Source organism: Crocodylus porosus, unplaced genomic scaffold, assembly GCF_001723895.1.
Source record: "Crocodylus porosus isolate Cpor-Errol unplaced genomic scaffold, CroPor_comp1, whole genome shotgun sequence".
NCBI lineage: Eukaryota > Metazoa > Chordata > Crocodylia > Crocodylidae > Crocodylus > Crocodylus porosus.
In genome coordinates this window covers 21372584-21388370 of record NW_017728917.1, presented here as the reverse complement: position 1 = coordinate 21388370, position 15787 = coordinate 21372584, and the positions used below count along the sequence as shown (strand labels likewise).

Here is a 15787-nt window from a genome sequence, read left to right as displayed (position 1 = left end):
GCGGAGGGGGAAGGGTCTTCCACACAGCCATTGGCAGCAAAACTGGAAGTGCCAGCAGCACGTCAGCATGGTGCTGCAAGCAGAGCAAAGTGATGGCAGCCCCACCCCCCCCACACCACTGGTGCATACCCCCTGGGGCTTTCCCAGGTACCCCTGGTGTAAGGTATAGGATTATGTGGAAAAGGCTTTAAGTTCTTAGTTATTTCACTCTTTTCAAAATGGTTGTCACAAAACAACACCTTAAGAAAACTACTTATTCCATGAACCCAAGAAATATGGGCATTTATACACACACATTTGCCTGCTCCAATACACCAGAGACTTGGCACGTTGGAACAGATTAAAATTAAATCAAGTCTGCTCTACACGCAAGCTGACATGCCCAGCACTACACCACGTGCATTTGCATAAACAGCAAAATGCATGTCAGCACTGAGAAAGTTCTGGCAGCGTGCTTTTGAACTAAGACACCTTTGAAGTGTTTAGCTCAAAAGTACACCATCACTTTTTCAGTGCTGACTTACATTTCACCATTTATACAAATGTATGTGCTGCAGCAGTGGGCAGTTTTAAAAGCACCCGCCGCTGTGGTGCAAGCATGTGTACAAATGCCCTATGGTAGTATAATCCCTCTCTACACTAATGATTCTCAACCAGGGTGCCATGAGGTCCTTTTAAGGGTGATGTACAATATTAGCACTGTTAGGTATGCAAGCATCTACACCTGCTTCACAAGATGAACCCAAAAATTTATAATAGGAATCCATAGTGTCACAAACATTCTGAATTACTGTGGACTTCCTGAATCTTTGCAATAGAAACTGTTCTATTGTTTTTCCATAATAATATATATTATAGCTAAGAGCCAGCATTTTTAAAAAGGGGTGCCTTCAGTCAAAACTGGTTAAAAAACCACTGTTATACACTTACAAGGTACTTAAAAGCAACAATAGTATCTTTAAGGATTTATTACTCATTCCATTTTCACAATGAGAAATCTATCCCAATCAGTTAACATCCTTGAAAACTCAGTCTTTTCTTCAATAGCCCTCTATCCTGTTCAGTCTCCAGTACATATTATATAGCAAAATTGTGATATCCAAACAATGAAATTAGGTTATCCTGACAAATACAATGCGCAAAATTCACTGATAGCAGCCATTTTAGGATCTGTTTAGAAGTATTTAGAGAATTATCAATGCACTTATTTAAAACCACCCGCTGCATCCTTTGCCATTCATCTTCAATAGGTTATTTTAGACAAGCAAAACAACTCTGCAGACAACAAAAAACCCAGCAGTTTAATTAAATCACTTTTTTCCCCCCATAAAACTGTTGGCAGATACCGATATTGATATATCTATATCAATATAGGTATAAAAACTCCCAACAATTATTTACCAGTTTCTTTTACACAACAAAACCCATCATTACTTGGAAAAAAAGCTGATTTACCAACAGTACCAAAAACAATACAGGGTTCAAACAAAAAGGTATGCTTTGGGGTCAGAATTTCAACCACAAAGCACAACCAAATGCTGATAAAATGAAGGTAAAACAGCAATGTTATTTAACCAAAGTCATCTCAAGGTGGCATCTTTCATATATCCACACCTTTGGGTCACAAGTCCCCATAAGAACCCAAGTACATGAGGCACAAGCAAAAAGGAAGTCAATGCATAGAGAGTGTGCAAACAATCAAATCCCAACAGTAACAAGATCAGATTTTTTTTTAAACCCAAAAAAGTGAGCGAGTATCTGAAAAATAGAAAGTTAGATCATTTTTTTAAAAGAGGAAAAACAAAGCTTCTGGCCTTGATGTTTTAGAACAAGATTCTGTAATTTTTTTTCCACAGATGTCACTAGATATACAAGAAGAAGAGTTAAAGTGATGGTCCAGGAAATATATGAGGGGCAAGGATTTCCCCTTGCATGATACCTTTTATTGGCCAACTACATGGCTGGGATGGACTTAAGTAAATTCTGAATGCCTGCATCTCAAAGCTTGTTGATCCCCACGTCTATTCTTAACCATGCAGTTGGTCCAATAAAAAATGATCACCAACAGAAAGAATATTTTTTAACAAGTTTATTTTCAAAGTAGTATATGCCAATGGAAAACCCCCTAGAATGTTTAATGTCTAATAATGCAGGATGAATGGCAGCAAAAGTCATCACTTTTAGAAGTATGATCTACCAGCTCCTTCTCCTTTGTGTGGAAGATGCAAGATGAAAACAAACAAAAACAAACACTGTAACTGGACTAAATTTCAAAAGTCAAAGACCAGCCCAAAATTCAAGTTAAAAGAATAAAACTATTATATGATTTAGACAAACAAAAGCAAGAGTGTTGCCAGCTAAAACTGAAATCCAGATTTATTATTGTGGAAGATGGATTATGCAGTAATGATGACATGAACAATCACCCAAAACTTGGCTACATAAGTTACCTAAGTTACACAACTGAAATCAGGGAAAATTTGCATAATATGTTTTCCCCCTCTCCCAGGCATGTGCAAAAGCATCAATTTCTAAGATGCAAAGAATTTTCTTCTTTAAAAATGTACTTCTTTTCAGTGCCACGATACAGAAGATTATAATGTTAAAATTTATCTGAAACCAAGATTCACTAATTTTCTTCACTGAAACTGAGGAAAGGAGAAGAATAAACTGCCTTCTTTGGGGTCCATACTTTCCTTCCACAGCTGCCATTCCACCACAGATAAAACATACAAACCATCAGATGCTATCTTTCATTACATAAGAGGCACAAAAGCCTGTTGTAAGCGATGCTCATTAAAAGGTCTTAAATCCCTAGAGGGAATATTGAAAGCCTGCTTAAAGCCATTATTCAGGATGTAGGGTTGATATAATCAAGTCAGTGACAAACAGTCCAAAGTTTTAACTTTCCTATAAAGTTGTCTGTTTGCTTCAGGAAATTAAAAAATTCTATTCACTAAATGGCAGGTAACTGATCCAAGCCCTCAGTTTCCTGATAAAAATTCAATACCAGATGAGAATGCAAGCTTCTTTTCAGCAGTTTGGGAAGCAGTGGCATAGACAAGAAAGCCATCCTTCTCACCTGTTTGGTTATCTCCATGTTTTCCCAGCTGATCCTCTTGAACTCTTCCTGACCCTCCTGAGGGAGAGCAGCAGTTAGCATTTATAGAGTTTCTCAGGTATTTATATAGCACCTTTCAAATTATCACTCTGTTAGAGAATTAAATCAACATATAAATATAGTAAGTTCTAACTTAAGTTAGGCCCTAGAGAGTTTATAAAACAGTGATGCCTACTAATTGAAAGCCACCACTTCTTAATATCTTTTTTTTTTTTTAATTATTCTTCTTCTTCTTCAAGGAGACCCTCTCAGAATTCCAGGTTCAGATAAGAAGTTCACATACTGTTGTAGCCAAGTAGGTAATTGTTCAATGTTTTTATAGCCAGCTGAAATCCTCATTCAATCTTCTACATCCAGTTTGAGCTGCCTAATCATGCTTTGTCATTGCTATTTTCACAATTGTGTTTTCATTTGTCAGCACAAATAGCATCTGTTTCATTCAATAACAGAAGACATACCTTTTTGTCCACCAAGATATTTTACAGTCTCCATTTTTCTATTTGGCAAAAGTACCAAATGAATATTGGTGCTTAAATCCTCTAGGGATATAACCTTAGTCAGTTCGAGCCCTAACTATCCTTCAAAAGCTTATGAAGTTTATAGAAGTTAAAAAATCCCAAGCGACTAGGTAGTGGAATGGTTTGACAATGCCCTTTAGCAAAACCAATCCAACTCCATCTACGGGCAACTCCAGAAATCTTTGATAACCAGAAGCAATAGATTGCACTTGCATGGTATGGCAGTAATGCACTCTAATTAGTCTACTCAGAAGAGGCCTGAGCACACAGCTTTTGAAGCGACTGTAAGTCTTGATGTGACTTTTTCCACCCCACTTTCTGCACCCTTCAAATCACTGTTTATCTGGGATCTCATATTGGCAACTCATCAAGAGAAGAACAAGAACGTCCCTTAAAAAGGGGTTCTCTGAAAATGTTTTCGTTCTTAGGATTGAAGATGAAGAGTTTGAAGCACTTAGATTTCATAGACATTAGGGGCTGGAAGGGACCTCGCAAAATCAGAGTCCAGCCCCTGTGCCATAGGCAGGAAGTCTGTTGGGGTCAAATGATCCCAGCAAGATATGCATCCAAACATCTTTTGAATGAGTCCAGAGTAGGTGCTTGCACCACCTCTGGGGGGAAGTCCATTCCAGACCCTGGACACTCAGACTGTAAAGAAGTTTTTCCTTAAGTCCAGTCTAAATCAGTGTTCCAGAAGTTTGAGGTCATTACAAGTTTGTGGTGTGTTATCCCTTGGGGAGCCCTGGTGAACAACTGTTCTCCCAGATCCTGATGGACCTCCCCCCTTATATACTTATAGGCTGCCACCCTAAGCCTTCTCTTCTCCAGACTTCTGAACAGTCCTATGTCCCTCAACCTCTCCTCGTAACTCTTGCACTTCTGGTATGATAACTTGGATTTTGTGAAAAAGGACTCTCCTTCCAACAAGATGACTTGTTCTAGTAACAACTATGCAGTCACAACTGTATCTATTGCTTAGTCTCACAGCTAGAACTAATGAGGTAATGGTAACAAGTGCCATTTTGAGCAAGGCATATCTTGCAAGATTCTTATTTAAGCAATCCAAAGGATTTGAAGGCCATATATACACAAATGAAGCCAAACGTATAAATTTGTCAAACCCAATGAAGGTTAAAAACTGTTATAGATAAGCAAGCTCAAATTAATAGGTTACATGGGTATAAACAACAGACTCTGATCTCTATAAAGTGTTATAATTCAGCCTGTTTCTATAGTAATCAAATACCAGAAGACAGCTAAATATAGTGTCGGTATGCATATACAGTGACCCAAAGCAGGATCTATGAAAGATGCAGACCTTTAGATAACTATTCTTTTAACATTTTGGGGCAGCATAAACACTAGTGGTGCATCTTACCTGTAATTGGAATCAGTTTCCAGTGTATTCCAGGCTCTCCCACATTATTTGAGTTGGAATGTTGCCTGCGATAAACATGTTCAATGGGTGTGCTTGGGCATGGACTGTAGTCGTCAAAGCTACTAACGCTTCCAGTGCTTGGCTCCTATAAAACAGAAATAGTCTCAGTTCAAGACTAATACATACTGTTAAATAAAACAGCCAAGTCCACTAACTTCTGTCACTTCAACAGGAAAATATGCAATTTCACCAACCTAGCGGACTTTCTGCTTTCAGTTTGGGCAAAACTGAGTACAATTATTTTTGCTTTTTATCTAACCACTTAGCAACGTTGCTGAAAATACAAAAGTTGCCTTATATGGTATAACCTCATAAATCTGGCACACTCAGGACCGAGCACCTGCCAGAAATGTGAAAATTCTGTTTTTTAAAACCAGAGCAGAAGCCAGTTGCAGAGTGGGGGGGGGGATCCCAGAGCACTGGCCACACACAGAGCGGCGTGGTGGATGGCAGTAGCAGCCGCTGTGTACAAGTTTCTCCCTCTAAATCCGGGAAGGGGTAGGGGGGGCGACCAGCAGCCGGTCCCAGAGCAGTGGCTGCATGTAGAATGGCAGCCTCCGCATCCAGGGGAGTGGAGGAAGAAGTTTAAAAAGTGTCAGATTTTCAAGAGTTCTGGATTTTTGAAGTTATACTGCAGTAATTTCAGTGGCCATTTGAAGCACATGTCAGATTCTGTCTCCCTCCCCCATTCTTCCTTCAAGGTATCCAGTTCTCCAGAAAGCAGTTTGTTTGGGATTTAACTCCAAAAAGTTGTCCACTAGAGACAAGCATGCCTTTTACTACTTAGATTCAGCCACAGACAGCTGCCTGGTTAAGGAAAAGGATAAAAACCAGTCTGAATCCCAACCATGGGCAATTGGTGCCACCCGAGTTGGGAAGCATGTGCCCCCCACCCCCACCAATGGCCAATCTTGCTGATGGCGGGGGGGGTCATCCCTTATGACTGACTGGGAAGCACAGCTGGCGCTCCCAGAAGCACCAACAGCACTTCACCTGGTACTCCCACCCCCCGTCCCGTGCTTGGAACCAGTGCTCCTGCCTGCCCCCCCTGCCCATTGCCTAAGCAGGTAGCGCTATCCGTCACGGGGTGCATCAGTACCCTCAGGGAGTGCACGTGCACCACTATGCACCCCTTGCGAATTGCCACTGATCCCAACTAGGATTTCAGATTGTCAGAAGCTCTTACGGAACTCACGTATTAGTATAACCAAAACTCCTTTTTCTGCTTAGGGGACTCCAACTACTGAGAAACTAGGTTTTGCCCAAGAGTGTCCCACTACTCAAACCACAGAAGAATTTAATCAGTGGAACCAGCCAGCAGAGATTACTCAAGTAAGGATACTAAACACCAAAAGCTATGCTGAAAGGTTGTGCCAACATTCACAAATGATCATGGAAAACATGTATGGAATATGTACAGAATTCCCTCTACTAAAAATTCCTATTATGAAAACTCTAAAAGTGAGCCTTTTCAAGAGTCCACCATTGGCATGCCCACACTGAAATTAGTGCAAACTCACTGAATAACGTTGCCCCTTACTGAAATTGGTTGGATCTCAGGCCAATATTGTGCAGCGTGGGAAATATCATCCCAAATGCCTAAAAGACAAGGAAAATCTTCCGCTATACATACTTCCTCAATGCAAACTTGAATCTGGTTAGCAATGGCAAAAGTAGACTTTCAGATTTCTAAAGTTCAGAATACAGGACAAACAAGGAGCCTGAGACCTGACTTCCTTACCTCTGCAAAGGCCCTGCAGGTCCTTACCATCATTTATAACATCAAGCTCTTTTTCTTCATCAAAAGGCAAGAAACCCAAAAGTACATTTTAATCTGAACAGGGCAGAAAGATGGGAACTCAAAGACAACTACCATTTTATAAAATCAGAAAAGGAAAACTGGTTGAGCTAGTAGCTCCGCTTTTCAATCTTTGCTCAGAGCTCACGGTAAGCATACAGAACCTACAAGAGCAATGGAATACACAGTTTCCAGGGAAGAAATGATGACAAAGTTTTGCCAGAGTCTGTTCTATTATGAACAAAGAGTTATTTCAAGGGGTGAGAAGCATTTGAGTACCTCTCAGTTTGCCTCTTTATAGCAAATACTACTGAAAGTAGTTCTCTCAGCCAGCATGTTGAGACACCTTCAGTTAAGCATAAGTGAAGAAATTCTAGACTTTGAAATAAATAAAATTTTGACCTTCCACTTCTTGCATTTTGTCCATCCAGAGGTGGAGGCTGCCGAGTTTAGACTGTCCACTGCTCCACTGATTTTGTTTTTGTTGTTTTGAAAGTCTAGTATCGGGAGGGATCTGAACAGAAAACTGACTGGAGGCTGGCCAAAGGAAAAGCCTCTTAATAAATGACAAAAGAACAAGCCTGTTAGGAATAGGGTTAAATGCCCACAGCCTCTGAGAATCTGGGTCCACATTTAAAATATACTGTTCCGAGTTGGAGAAGAGACTGGAGAACATTAAAGCCACTGTTGTTGGGAAAGAACCACAATAAGTACAAGAATGTCTGCCCAAGAAGTATGCTGGGCTGCCACCAAACCCTAAACAAATACAATGGAGATTCTTTTAGCTTGTCATAGGTTAAAGGCCAATTACAATTTGGGATCAGCAAGGAGTGACAGGGACTCTTAGTTTCTCTTTGCTGTGCTTGCAGCTAAAGCAACCCTCAGCATCTTACAGGATCCAGTTAACTCCCCAGGAGGACTATGAACATTTGACCTTTGTGGATTTCTCCACCTCTAAGAATTGGTCCAGGCAGAAAAAGGGACATGCTAAGCCCATTATATTTACCTTACTGTGACTGCGTCCATATCAAAAAAACACTGCAGATCAGGGGCAGGCAATTATTTTGGCTGGAAGACCACTTTAGCAACTTTGGTGAGCTGTTGGGGCGCCAGAGTGGGGAGGGGTGCTGACCCAGACTAGCATAAGGGGAAGGAGGAGCAGGATCACAGAACCGTGATAGCATGGGCCCAGGACCCAGGGTAAAAGCTACAATCTGCTCCCCGTACATCCCAGGTACTGGTTCTGTGGACAGGGACATGTGGGGAGTAGATCAGAGCTCTGCCTTAAGCCCTGGCTCCACACTGTCACCAACCTGCAATCCTGGCCCTGTCCCACTCCCAGATGCCTGTGGCCCCATCCCACCTGCCCAGCCAAGCATGCCCTGCCTGAAAGGGTCTCAGGCTAGTCTCCAGAGACCCTGCCTGTCCGCTCCATCCAGAGTCCTTGATGGTGGGTGTAGGGTGGACAGGTAGGGGTGCCCAAGCAGGCGGGGCCAGGCCCAGCAGTACAGAGACACTAGTGGCAGCAGCCAAAGGAGCCACCACTGCAGGGGCTACCAGGAAGCAGAGTCTGGCTGCTGCACTGCCCCTGCCCTGCCATGCACCTGATGGCAGAACTAACTGCATGTACCGCTACCAGGGCAGCGCCCCCCCGTGCCTAGGCTAGGGAGACCTGCCACAGGCTGAACAGAATCCCTTGGCAGGCCAGATCCAGCCCACAAGCTGTATTTTGCCCAGCCCTGCTGCAGACTCCACACAGAAACTAACTGAAAAAGACTAAATAAAAAAAAAGTGTTTGATTTCTGCAAGAGCTAGAAAAAAAAAATTGGTTTTTTGTGATGGCCATTTACTAACAGGAGTTAAAAAGGTCCCTAAACAAATCAGCTACTTGGCAACTAGGTTACAAGCAAAGTGTTTTAAAATGTTGGAAGTCCCAGCAGGAAGACAGCTCATTGAACAGCTTGGCCCAGAGAGAGAGTTATATTTCTCATCTCTGAGGTTCTCCCAGTTAACTTCCCAAAGAAATGGCAGGTCTAAATAACCACAAACACATCTTAAAAAGACAAACTAGTATATAGAATCCTGACTTTTTGGTGTTGTTCACAGCAAACCAAACTGTTCTAAGGTATGAAAAAACTAATGATTTATGTATTGAAGGCTTTGATATCCTGAAGAGACTATAATCACAAGTTCCTATAATTAATAGGTACTACACATCCACAATCGGTACCTAATAATACTGAAAGTTTCACTTACTTTTAAACGTAGCGTGTGTTCACTGGCTACTTCATTAGTAGAAAGCCTTAGGTCAACATCAATAGGATAAGATAAACATGCTGCATCAGTTTCTAACATTCCTGGGCTCTGTGGGTCCTTGAAGTTTACGTTTTCAGCTTGTGCACTAATAGGAAGTGCATGTTCTTCTTTATCATGTGCCAGAACTGATTCATATTCATGTTTTTGCCTTAAATCCTCTTCTGCTTCATCAGCGTTCAGTCCCAGAGCTTGGTTTACAGACCGTGCCAACGATGAATCCAAGTGTCCTGCACTAGCTAGTGTTTCTAAAAGTAGTTTAATTAGGCCATGTGTGTCAGTTACAGCAGGGTCCGATAAATCTTGCTGTCTCAAATCAGTATCATGTCCACCAAGGCCAGTAATTATTGAGGAAACAGACTGTGGTGATTCTGAGGTTTTCCCCCCTTTAGGAAAGTGGGAAAACAGCAGGAGAAACAAAAAAGAAAAGAAAAAGGTCATTCATAAATCAAACCCTAAAAGGAAGAAAAAGCTACACTTTCCCAGTCAGCCAGGCCCATTCCCACAGTTCACATGCAGAAATTTTTAACCAACATGAGTTCCTCAGAAGTTACAATGATGGGGTAGGTAGCAGGTCCCAAGAGCTGAAGGACTTCCCCCAGACTTTATAAACAGTATTTCAGAGGCACAATGCTATTTTGTATTTGCTGACAACCAAAAATAAGCAAACAAATATTTGTGAATGTAGTAATAGCATCATGGGTGTTTTTAAACTATTAACATCTTTATTTTCTCATGTTAAAATTGGCTGCACTACATAATTTATGTTTTATAGCAATCTTGTTAGTATAAGCATTCATTTACTGGCAAGTAAAGAATAGTTCAAGCACAGTGTTTGTTTCCTCCAACCTATTATTATTGCTTTAAAAAAACCCACACAAGTAGATTGTGCCTGGGCTAGGCTAACAATTTGTGACAACCGTTTGATTATTTCATATAGAAATACAGTTCTACAAACCAAAGAAAAGAAAGAGGGATGGGAGGGAAGGGGAAAACACCAAACAGTTGTGCGAATTAATTCCATTAATTCCCTGCACAGGCCTGCACCGTAAAACCACGGTTATTAGTTTACTCTTCTTTAAAAGCTATAAACCATAGATGTGAGAACTACTGAAATACCTTTAGCTAGTCTACTCAGGCTCCACTTGCAAATGATTTGTTCAGTTCATAAATTAGTGCAGGTGTAGGTAAACTAGAGACAGCTACTATTATAGATCACTTTTCTTCAGTGTTTACCGGCTACAAAACTAACATGTAGAAAAACTACAATTTTAACTGTATTTAAAACAAATCTTACAAAACAAGGAGTTCATGGGCCTAAACAAAGTATGAAAAAATGCAACCTAAAGAATTTTTCAGAAGGCACCAGAACAGCAGGATTTAGTTAAAGGATTCCCCTAAAATCATCTGCCTTCAAACTTTAGTTTGAGATTATTTTATCTTTACTTTACCATATATTATATTTTACATCAATCACAATTTTAAGACGAGATCCTCCACTGCACCCCTCTCCTTCCCTGCACTGAAAAAACCACAAACTGTATTGCAAGGGACTAACACCATCATAAAAATGTCAAAAAGCCTCGCTGAAGTGTGAGACCTATACAGTAGACCTGTGCTAGTATTTGCTTCATATTCAGGCAATTCAGGGAACAGCAATTCGATTTGGTGATTCAAATCACTGTCCCAAATCAATTTTGCAGAACCTGCTTTGGAGAGTGGGCTGCCACTGAATCAGACAGGCCCCACTGCCCACCTGCTCTCCTAGCCCTGGCAACGGCTGCCTCGCCCAGCCCCAGCATTCCTACTTATTAAAACAACCCCCATACTCACTGGCTCCTGCCAGGCCAGGGGGCGATCCTTGCTGGCCACCGTTGCAGCAGGTAAATGTGGGTTTGGGGTTTTTTTTGAAGCGCCAGGATGCTGGGGTTGGGTGAGGCAGCCAGTGATAGGGCTGGGAGATCTGGCAGGGGTCAGGGGGTACTCAGAGGGTCTGGGGGAGCAGGCAGGGGATGGGGCCTGGCATGGGTCCCCCCATGGTCCCTTCCCACCTCCTCCAGCCCCCCTACCTACCAGCACAGAGTCTGGGTCCAGCTCCCTGTGGCAGTGAGCAGGGACTGCCCAAATCGATTCGGAGGCTTTGGATCGATTCAGACCTTTTTATTGGTCACCTGATTCAATTTGGATTCAGAGATTCAACTGCTGAAACATGACAAATCTCCTCTGAATTGAACCAGCAACTGAAGCTTTGCACAGCCCTACTATACAGATGCTGGGCAAGCCAGATCAAACTGACACGTCTCCTCTTCTGGGCATGTGCTGCACTCGGTGCAGGGGCACACCGAGCTGAAAATAAAGTGCTGTTTTAGTTTTTCCGTGTCTGTAAGCATCCTCTAATAGTAATCTCACTCCATGCAGATAGCTCCCCTTTCAATGCACCCCACTGGTCATCTCCACTATGGCAAGTTCCCAGACTCTTACCATTCCCATACTGATCCCCATTGTTTTCACGCTAACAATTTTCCTCCTAGCATTATCTCAAATGTTTTCCTGAAGTTCAGATAAAGAAGCACATTTCACTTGCCTAGAAAATTAGTTATCAGGTTTTTCTAATGCAACTTATCTTCAATAAACCCAAATTACATTTTACCTAGTTTTCCATCATTTTCTTTCTTTCAAAATCTACTTTAAATTCTAGGGTGCTATTAATGGGTTCAAAGTGATCCACATCACTTCCTTCCTACACATTTCTAAAGATGGGTATTATTTTTGCTAGTTTCCAGTTTCACTATACTGCTCCTGGATTTGAAAGATTTACCATCAGACTTACTAAAAAGGTGAAAGAAAAGTTACATTAAAAAAAGCTGCAGTAGAGTGCTCTGTGATCATTTTATTTTACCTGGTTACAGGAATACAAAAAAATCAATAAAAATAAAAACACGAAAGCGTGTGTCCATGTGTCTGTCTTTACTTGTCCCTGCCAGATCCTTGTGCCTGTGTGATGAGGTTAAAGGTTTTCCCCATCCCAAGCCATGAACACCATATTTCCCCAGAGGCCGCAGGGGGGGGGGGGGGGGGGGCCACAGCGAGCTCTTGCAGGCAGTGGCAGTGCTGTCAGCAGCCACTGATGAGCTCCACAGGCAGCTGCGGCAGCAATGAGCAGCTCCCACAGGCAGTGGCAGCCAGCAACCACCCACAGATATTGCCAGCAGTGGCCAGCAGCAACTGGGGACTGCCCTCAGTTGCAGCCAGCAATGTCAGCAGCAGGAGTGGTGTGGGGGGAGGGTGGCAAGTGGCAACCACCCACAAGCACCGCTGGCAGTGTTAGGAAAACCTTTTTCCAGGGGGTGCATGTGCACCTGCATGCACTCCCTATGTGTCGCCAACGTCCCCAGCTGCATCATGGAAAAGTTTATTTGCAGGAAGAAAAGTTCAGCTGGGGGCACTGGAGACACGTAGGAGTGCAAGCATTGTAATAAATTGGTTTGAGACAGGGTATTGCTCAATTCACAACAGTTACGGTCAATTCACGATCCCTGGTTCTCAGCAATGTAGGAAGAGTCAGAACATGCCAAAGAAACATTCCCATTTATGAATCTTTCACGTTAATTTTCTGCTTCACTCGAGTATTAAGTCATTCCAATACTCTTAACCACAAAATAAGCTAAATTAACTGGATAAAAACTGAATTTTACTGAAATTACAGTACTTACCTTCATACTGGCAACTATTTTCTGAAGATTCACTCATTTTCAAGTGTTTCCGCAGAGTTTCAGAATGACTTTCTAGTCTTCGTTTCAGTCCACTTTTGTTTCTAACATCTTCTGCATCAGATTCTCCACCAACATTTTTTTTCCTACACTGAATTAAATTAATCAATTCTTTGAGTCTATCAGGATCATAGTCCCCAGGATGAGGCGGCTTTCGTTTGACTAAAACCGGTTCACTCTTGGAACCACCTTTTTTACCAGTTTTTGTGTTTGTTAAGTCAGGGTCATCTTCTGGGGCTTCATAATCTGAAACAGGACTGAACTGCTGAACTTTCTGATTTCCTTCCATCAGTTCTTTTGCTTTACAAACAGGGAGTTGATAGGCCTCTGAACAAAAAATGTAGTTTCTCAATGAGCTATCAATATGAGATTTGTTTTTTGGACCAGAATAGAGAAACTTTCTGTCATCCAACCGTGACTCATATGGGTACAATACAAATTCCCTATATTTGCCAGAGCCACTATAGTAACGTTTCAAATATTCATTTATATACTTTTCCACAACAGTGTTGAAACTTGCAGTTGTATCTTTACGAGACTGAATGAGAGCAAAATGTAGTGACTGAATAAACTTTGTGAGTTCTGGCAAAATCTCATGATTCTCCTGCAACACTGTTGTAGCTGAACTTTTCTGTGCTGCAAATGGAATATTTTTGGGGGCTGTGAAGGAAAGAGAGAATCCACAATTAAAACAAAAGTTACGTATGAAAAATACGCAAATGACTTACAGCTATTAACTAGTAAGTGTTTCTAGTATTGAAGAAACTGAAACTGTGCATAATAATTATGTTATGACTTTGGAGACATTATCCAAGCCAGGACTCTATCAGTCTTCTGTCCTACACCCCTGATTTTCACTTTTGAAAGACATCAGATGACAGTCTGATATGTTCAATTTACAACTCCTTTATAACACTTGCCACAGAAGAAATCCATTTTATATGTTACACTCTTGTCTCCATTCTATTTATTCTGCACTCCTCATTTTGACAACTGAGGTTGTCAAGATAAAGCCCTAACCAATTAGCTTTAACTAAAAGTTCCAGAAAGGCTCAAAGAATTAAGGAAGAAGCACAAATGCATTCAAAGCATCTGGTGTATGTATAATTTAGTTTCCAACCCCATCTTTTTAATCCTGCAAATCCTCTCAGCTTATCTTCAACCAATCTCTTCATTAGAAAAGCCTTTCAATATGTGATTAGTAATTCTTGGTTTAGTATGCTATATTCCTTAGATAAGTTACTAAATTAGAAAGAGAAGTTGTAACAAACAGTGAAAATAAATTATTTTCTAAATGCTAGCCCTACCATTCAAATCTCCATGTCAAGTAGTGTTCTTTCCTGCTCGTGGCATGAGTTACAGTAATCCTGACCCAAACTAAGGTAACAGGAAATTAACACCTTGCTACACTGAGACTATGTCTAAATCAGAGAAGGTACTAAAAAATGAATGAACTTACTTGAACTCACTACACCTCTAGGTTCCTGAAACAGAAACAGTGCATGTAGAATACGGGACCTGGAAGTTTGGTGCTCTAGCAAGAAGAGAAATAGAATTAGGCAATGCAATAAAGAGAGAAGCCCATAAAATTTTTGAAGCCCAAAGCCTAGTATTTTTTTAAAAATTACCTACCATATGGGGATGTCATTTGCCAAGGAGAAAGAAGGAAGAGATATCCTCTGTCCCCAAGAGGTTTAACAAGAACCTGTATTTTCAAACAACAAGGGTATTACAGTTTGAAATAATCAGTAAAAATTAAGAGATTAAAATTGCAAAACTGTGCTAATAGATAAGCAGCAACAATGCATCACAGGCACTGAAACACTCCTCTGATATTTGCATATGTGGCCGGCAACAATGAATGTGAAGATTCTCAGTACTCAATATTAGCTAAATATACAAAAATTGAGAAGGGAAGTCAGTATTTTCTACTCACTAATTTTTCTTTTTCTAGTTTTTGAAGTAAGCCTTCCAAGTTACTTCCAGACCTTGATTTTTCCACAACTTCATACAGGCTGCAGTACATTCCATTTTTAAACACTGACACAAGAAAAAGAAAATAAATTGTAAACCAGATTTACACCTTTTTTATTTAAATAGCCAAACACACACTATTTCAAGCTAACCTTCCTTTGTCCCTAGGTAAGTTTCCTTGTAGAACAATGCTGGTGAAACTTTTTTCTTCAGCTGATCAATGTTCATTACAGTTTCAACATTAAGCTTCTCTGGACTGGAAAAAAAGAAGGAAAGTAATGTTCTTTCTACCTCACAGCCCAATCTCATTGTCACAAAATTGAAGGCTTTTAAGCACACTTATTTAAAAAAAAAATATTCCTAGAAGTATTATGGGGAAAAAAAACCCAAAAAAACACTTTGCTATCATATTACATACATATATGCATACACACACATAAATATATATATTTTTTAATTTATTTTAGAGACAGTGCATTTAAAACAGATGTTTATGTTAACTGCATGTTTTCAGAGGTGCTTTAATGACTTTGGAACTTAAGTTGGTTCCTGAGTCATATCGGCACTTTAAAGTTTTGCCCACTATATTAACTTTTAACACTTGACCAAAATGTATTCTGGCAAATATTCCGTTAAAGGAAGTTCTGAATGCCAGCATTTTTTCAGTGCTACTTTTGTAAATGAAATACTTACAGCTTGCATGGAAGGAAAGGACGTGTTGCTGACTTCAAAGCGGCATGACATAAAAGCTTCCCTTTATTCAAAAGCTGTCCTCTCCATAAGGTGTAGTTAGTCTTATCTAAAAAGCAAGGCAAAATAAAAAGCAACTGAATAACTGGAAGCTAGTCTGATAAG

The 15787-nt window shown here is 40.7% G+C and overlaps 1 protein-coding gene across 5 annotated transcripts in view; it reads right to left on the bottom strand.

Moving 5' to 3' along the window:
- The window catches only part of FAM208A (family with sequence similarity 208 member A), a 48477-nt gene that overhangs the window by 10603 nt on the left and 22087 nt on the right, over positions 1-15787 (bottom strand). For 3 of the 5 annotated variants that reach the window (XM_019536903.1, XM_019536907.1, XM_019536905.1), the window contains exons 9-17: positions 15626-15731; positions 15085-15188; positions 14895-14998; positions 14591-14663; positions 14418-14492; positions 12902-13618; positions 9132-9574; positions 5018-5162; positions 3083-3139 (exon numbers count right to left, since the gene is read on the bottom strand). In XM_019536903.1, coding sequence (XP_019392448.1) covers positions 3083-3139; positions 5018-5162; positions 9132-9574; positions 12902-13618; positions 14418-14492; positions 14591-14663; positions 14895-14998; positions 15085-15188; positions 15626-15731 — 1824 coding nt within the window. The remainder of the gene's footprint in view (positions 1-3082; positions 3140-5017; positions 5163-9131; positions 9575-12901; positions 13619-14417; positions 14493-14590; positions 14664-14894; positions 14999-15084; positions 15189-15625; positions 15732-15787) is intronic. The other 2 variants (XM_019536904.1, XM_019536906.1) reach the window with 1 other exon arrangement.